The 7,159-nt window shown below is 43.5% G+C and overlaps 1 protein-coding gene across 1 annotated transcript in view; it reads right to left on the minus strand.

The window, feature by feature from the left end:
- The window catches only part of FNBP1 (formin binding protein 1), a 170,736-nt gene that overhangs the window by 25,421 nt on the left and 138,156 nt on the right, over positions 1-7,159 (minus strand). The window contains 3 exon segments of the mRNA XM_017848183.1: positions 4,380-4,527; positions 4,529-4,560; positions 5,491-5,688. Of these exon segments, the coding sequence (XP_017703672.1) occupies positions 4,380-4,527; positions 4,529-4,560; positions 5,491-5,688 (378 nt within the window).

Below are 7,159 nucleotides of genomic sequence, written 5' to 3' on the forward strand. Positions count from 1 at the left end.
GATCTCAGCTCACTGCAAGCTCCGCCTCCCGGGTTTACGCCATTCTCCTGCCTCAGCCTCCCGAGTAGCTGGGACTACAGGCGCCCGCCACCTCGCCCGGCTAGTTTGTTTGTATTTTTTTAGTAGAGACGGGGTTTCACCATGTTAACCAGGATGGTCTCGATCTCCTGACCTCGTGATTCGCCCGTCTCGGCCTCCCAAAGTGCTGGGATTACAGGCTTGAGCCACCGCGCCCGGTCTTTTTTCTCTATTTCTTTACGATTGCTTCTAGTGGGTATATGTATATGGTTTAACTCCAGGAAAATACACTCATCATTTGGGAAATTTTTTTTAGCAAAGATTTGCTGAGTACAGGTTTGAGGAGTAAGAAAAAAAATTCATATTGCTGATTACAGTAAAACAGATTTTCCTTTAAATCATCAAAGGAACCAGTTTCCCATACCCATTTCACTGTTTTAAGTGTTATATCTTTTTTTAAAATTTTATTTTTATTATTTTTTTTATTTTTAGACGGAGTCTCACTCTGTTACCCAGGCTGGAGTGCAGTGGCCCGATCTTGGCTCACTGCAACCTCCGCCTCCTGGGTTCAAGCAATTCTCCTGCCTCAGCCTCCCAAGTAGCTGGGATTACAGGTGTGCATCACCATGCCCAGCTAAGTTTTGTATTTTTAGTAGAGATGGGGTTTCACCACGTTGGTCAGGCTGGTCTCAAATTCCTGACCTCGTGATCCACCCACCTCAGCCTCCCAAAGTGCTAGGATTACAGGTGTGAGCCACCGCGCCCGGCCTATCTTCTTCTAACCATCCTTTTCTTACATTTATTGATTACTGAATTCTTTGGTCTTTTTCTAAATATTTAGAGAATACCATGAACCACAGATTCACAAACCATTTTCGGCCAACAGACTGCGTAATGTTAAGAGAAAACTGGAATAGACACATAAACAAATGGTAAACAATCATGAATATTCATCATGAGAGTCCAAAAAAATACAGAGATAATATATAAATATAACACATGAGTGCTTGGTAAAGCGGCAGAGATGGGTTAACTGACAGTTCATATGAAACTTTCAAGTCTAGCAAAAACACCCTTGTCTTGGAAATTCTTGGATTAACAATGAGTGGAGTTCTAAACGCCAGCATCGTTGAGCCAAGAAGCTGCAGATTCCTCAAGTCCTAATTATACAGCTCAGCTTAATCCACCATCCACTTTTGAAGCTGTACTCTGCCTTCCACCAACGGCTTTTTTCACATCTTTAGGAAATTACATTTCTAATTCTTAACCTGATATGATAGATAGAACTAAAGCAAGATAATTCTACCAACTATAAATCCGAGAATCTCATATTAAGGGAACTCTGCATATAAGGAAATATTGTTTCATCCCCTGTTTTTAAAAAGTATTGATAATAACCTTGCTATCAATTATGTATTTACATTATTTTATTTTATTTTATTTTTGGAGAAAGGGTCTCACTCTGTTGCCCGGGTTAGAGTGCAATGGTGTATGTTGGTTTACTGCAACCTTTGCCTCCTGGGCTCCAGCAAGTCTCTCATCTCAGCTTCCCAAGTAGCTAGGACTACAGGCACATGCCACCATGCCTGGCTATTATTTTTGTTTTTTTCTTGAGACGCAGTCTTGCTCTGTTGCCCAGGCTGGAGTGCAATGGCGCCATCTCAGCTCACTGCAACCTCCGCTTCCCAGGTTGAACCGAGTCTCCTGCCTCAGTCTCCTGAGTAGCTGGGATTACAGGTGCCCGCCTGTAATTAGCCAGATGTTAACATGTCTGGCTAATTTTTGTATTTTTAGTAGAGACGGGGTTTCACCATGTTGGTCAGGCTGGTCTTGAACTCCTGACCTCAGGTGATCCACCTGCCTCGGCCTCCCAAAGTGCTGGGATTACAGGCATGAGCTACTGCACCAGGCCTCTTTTTTATACAGTGTAGTTTTTGTGGAAATATGATTATCAGGTTAACAATGACTACTGTTATTCTTTTACTGGTAACCAGCTATTAATTCCAAGTCTAAGAAGGACATCTCTTCTCTAGTTAATTAGCTGTAGTTTAGAATCTTTTCCCATGCCAATGTGTCAGCTGACACTCAAGAAAGGCTGGTATCCACCTCTGGCTTTGGGGCACTACCAGGTACTATTTGGAAAGACTGGAGAGTCTTTATTTGGAAAGACTGGAGAGTCTTTATTCAGTTGACTGGAGAGTCCAGAATGGAAAAGTAAAACTTATGTTTGTACAATAAAGCATTCCACTGCAACTATATTGCAACTCCCACAGGGCAGGATTTCAAAAAAAAGGAGCAAACCTTACTGGATATGTTAACACTGCTGGGATTACAGGAGTGGGCCACTGGGCCCAGTCTAAAGATCTGTTTACTCTTTTTTTTTTTTTTTTTTTTTTTTTTTTTTTTTTTTTTGAGACGGAGTCTCGCTCTGTCGCCTGGGCTGGAGTGCAGTGGCCGGATCTCAGCTCACTGCAAGCTCCGCCTCCCGGGGTTACCGCCATTCTCCTGCCTCAGCCTCCCAGTAGCTGGGACTACAGGCGCCCGCCACCTCGCCCGGCTAGTTTTTTGTATTTTTTTAGTAGAGACGGGGTTTCACAGTGTTAGCCAGGATGGTCTCGATCTCCTGACCTCGTGATCTGCCCGCCTCGGCCTCCCAAAGTGCTGGGATTACAGGCTTGAGCCACCGCGCCTGGCCAAGATCTGTTTACTCTTATATTCATTATAAAAGATATCTGGGGAAGGCTTAGACTAGACTGGCCATTGAGAATTATTTGGGAATCTACACATTGCTTTATGCCAATCTTTCTCTATAAACGAAACTGGTGTCTACATTGGATGGCTGCATCAATTCCATTAAGCACATCAATCTTAATGAGGACAGCGAACTTCAATCTTAATGACATCCACTTATGAGTCAACATAGTAGTTTCTCCCTGAATGTGGATGTCACAGAATCTCAGACTCTAATCAGACTCCCCGGATCTAAATCCGACTCTGTATCTTCCCACCTTCAACTTTTTATACCTCAATTTCCTTAGCAGTAAAATAAGGAAATATGAGTACTACCTGGGCTTCATAGGGTGGCTGGAAAAAAGTAAATTAGCACACAGAACAGAGCTTTGCACGCAATAAGCGCTCAGTAAGTGTCAGCTGCTTTTATTGTTTCATCCTTTAAAGAGAAATCCTGCATCAGGCCTCTTCCAATCAACAGATATTTTATCAACATCTTATAATCTCACTAAAATAGCAAATGAAACCACTGTGACTTATGACTCTCCACCTTTCAACCCTGAGGCGTAGCTCAGGCAAGTATCTTCATTATGGTCACACTGCTTCAAATTCCTCATCTCATAGGCTGCTAGTTTTATATTTTCATTATTTATTTACTTTTTTTTTTTTTAGAGATGGGGTCTGACTATGTTGTCCTGGCTGGTCTTGAACTCCTGAGCTCAAGCGATCTTCCTGCCTCGGCCTCCCAAAGTGCCAGGATTACAGGCATGAGACACTGTGCTTGTCCTATTTATTATATATATATTTTTTTAAGAGATGGGGGTCTCACCATGTTGTCCAAGCTGGTTTTGAACTCCTGAGCTCAAGCAATCCTCCTCCTTTGGCCTCCCAAAGTGCTAGGATTACAGGTGTGAGCCATCACGGCCAGCCTCAGGTCGCTAGTTTCAGAAATGAAATCCAAGTTTCTGTTTTTGGTAAAATTAAGGTAAAAAATGCATGACTTGGATGCTTTAAAGAGGAAGAGGGGTAAAGTCCTTCCAAAATGTACCAGAAACAAACGGAAAAAAGGCCGGGCGCGGTGGCTCACGCCTGTAATCCCAGCACTTCGGAAGGCCGAGGCGGGCGGATCACAAGGTCGAGAGATCGTAACCAGCCTGGCCAACATGGTGAAATGCCGTCTCCACTAAAAACACAAAAATTAGCTGGGCGTGGTGGCGTATGCCTGTAATCCCAGCTACTCGGGAGGCCGAGGCAGGAGAACTGCGTAAACCCGGGAGGTGGAGGTTGCAGTGAGCCGAGACCATGCCACTGCACTCCAGTCTGGTGACAGAGCGAGATTCTGTCTCAAAAATAAATAAATAAATAAATAAATACATAAAAATAATAATTAAAAAAAAAAGGAAACAGAAAGAACTCTGGGCTGCCTGGTTTTCTCCTTTCTTTCAACCATCCTGTTTCCTTCTTTCTTTCCTCCTCTTTCTGGCTTTTCTTTCTAGCTATAATGGTTTTTTTAAACTTTTTATATGTTATGAGAAAACACAATGGATTCATTCACAAACAAAATTAGTTATGCAGAACCAAACATGCAACAAAAGCACGCCAGAGAGACAGGATTCCGGAGCAGAACTTACCCCACGCTTTAGGCTCCTGAAGCAGTGGATTTTGGGTTTGGAGGTCATGAACTCGTTGAAGCGGTGGGAGAGGGGTTCCTTTTGCTGCTTGGGAGACTGGGGGCCGTTGGGAACAGCAGAGGGTGAGGCAGAGGCAGGAGGGGAGGGGAGGCTGATGGGGGGATGTTAAAAGGGACATAAGCTACATGTAAGAGATGGAGCCGTGACAGAGTAAAAATCAGAAACAAGAAGACACAAAACAAAAATAAGCATCAAATAATATTTGAAATCCAACGCAAGTAAAACACAAACAATTAAATTTTAGGCCATGGTCCAAAAAAAAAACACGTAGGAGGTGGTTAAATGAAGAATATGATGAGAGTTGGGAGGTTTAGTAAGTAATGCGACAGAAGAGCAAGAAATACCTGACAAGAAGCTCGTGCAGACTTTCCCATGCAAACTATAGCTCTAGTTAGTTATTCTAAACCAGCTTAAGCCAGATGGTAAATATTTCTACATCACCTAAACTAACATAGCTTGATGGGAGAAATGAAAGGCCTTCAAGGCTAAGGTTGTGGAAACAGCAGTCTGTTCAAATTAATAAATAGTAAGTCATTCTGAAGTTAAAGCAGTAATGCTGCCTTGGTCATATTCTACACCCCCCGGTTAATGCTGTCATGCACCTATGTATCACACTATGAAGAAAATGAAAATGTTCATGGATACACATGTTAACATGAATTCAAAACCAAGTTATTGACATGGTAACAATTTCCAGTAGATGTGTGGATAAAGTGTTACAGGAATTTCGCACTACATCCTCTCTCCCAGCCAAGGTAACCAGCAGTCTAGGAGAGGAAGGAGGGAAAGGCATGAGGCGAAATGGTGGAGAGGTCAGTACTCTGTTAGTGTGGGTGTCACGGTACGAGGATAATGCATCTGAAATAAGACACAGGGCCATGGCAAAGATACCACCACCAAAAAGAAATACTGTCTCAACATAAAGTAGCACACTAGCTTTTTCTTTTGCATTCTGAAACTACAGGTTTAAGGTCTTAGCTTTTCTAAGACTAAAAGATCAAGTCAAAATCTCCACACCTTAGAAAACCTGTTTCACGCCAACCATCAGTACCTTATTTTTTTTGATGAACGGCCATAATTTTCCTTTGGATTTGCCACCAAATTTGAGGTCTGGTTTGCCTTCTCCTCTGGAATTTGAAAGGCTGTTATCTGACACAGTGCGCTTCATTGGCTGAGTGTAATCCTCAAATTCAATGTCTCCAGGAGGCTCAAACCCTGATTTATAAGCTTCTATTACCAGCTGTGAATCCTGAAATTATACCCACAAGCATATAAATACATTCAGAAGCATGCAAACACTTTTAAAACAATGAATTATGATGACCTCATACAGATGATAACTAACAAAATTGTATTGATTGATAATAACTTTTTTCCTAGTAGCTTTTTTTTGTTGTTGTTTTTTTGAGACAGGGTCTCACTCTGTCACTCAGGCTGGAGTGCAGTGGCATCATTCGCCTTACCGCAACCTCCATCTCCCAGGTTTAAGCGATTCTCCTGCCTCAGCCTCCCAAGTAGCTGGGATTACAGGTGTGCGCCACCACGCTCAGCTAATTTTTGTATTTTTAGTAGAGATGCGGTTTCGCCATGTTGGCCAGGTTGGTCTCAAATTCTTGACCTCAGGTGATCCGCCCGCCTCGGCTTCCCAAAGTGCTGGGATTACAGGCGTGAGTCACCACAGCTGGCCAGCTTTTTTCATTCTTCTCAGAAGCCATCATTTGAGCTTTTCATTTGAGCTTTTAGAATTTAGAACTATTGTTTTCTGATTTTTTTGTTTGTTTGTTTTTGAGACAGAGTCTCACTCTGTCACTCAGGCTGGAGTGCAGTGACGTGATCTCGGCTCACTGCAACCCCTGCCTCCGGAATTCCAGCAATTCTTGTGCCTCAGCCTCCCAAGCAGCTGGGACTACAGGGATGTACCACCATGCCCAGCTAATTTTTGTATTTTTAGTAGAGATGGGGTTTTGCCATGTTGGCCAGGATGGTCTTGAACTCCTGGCATCAAATGATCCACCTGCCTCGGCCTCCCAAAGTGCTGGCAGTCACAATGTGAGCCACTGTGCCCAGCCAGCAGCATAACTTTTATGTTAAATATTTGTGTCTTCAAATTAATACTAAAAGCCTCTGCTGGTGTTCTAGTTGATATTTTTATTGAGAGAAATAGGTCTCTAGGAATTCAGATGGATAACACTGCCCTAAAGCAGTATTCTCAACCAGAGAAGGTTCTGCCCTTCCAGGAGACGTGGCAATGTGTGGAGACATTTTGATTGTCACAACTCGGGGAGTGCTACTGGCCTCTGCTGGGTAGAGGCCAGAGATGCTGCTAAACATCCTGAAATGCCTCCAGCAAGAAAATGATCTGGCATAAGATAATGTCAAATGTGCCTGAAGAAACCCTGTTTTGGCCAGGTGCAGTGGTTCACACCTGTAATCCCAACACTTTGGGAGGCTGAGGCGGGTGGATCACCTGAGGTCAGGAGTTCGATACCAGCCTGGCCAATATGGTGAAACCCTGTCTCTACTAAAAATACAAAAAACTGGCCAGGCATGGTGGCACACACCTGTAGTCCCAGCTACTCAGGAGGCTGAGGCAGAAGAATCGCTTGAACCCAGGAGGTGGAGGTTGCAGTGAGCTGAGATCACACCACTGCACTCCAGCCTGGGCAACAGAGCGAGACTCTATCTCAAAAAGAATAAAAAAGGGCCGGGCGCGGTGGCTC

This window comes from Rhinopithecus bieti, unplaced genomic scaffold, assembly GCF_001698545.2.
Source record: "Rhinopithecus bieti isolate Rb0 unplaced genomic scaffold, ASM169854v2 scaffold_29388, whole genome shotgun sequence".
NCBI classification, from domain to species: domain Eukaryota; kingdom Metazoa; phylum Chordata; class Mammalia; order Primates; family Cercopithecidae; genus Rhinopithecus; species Rhinopithecus bieti.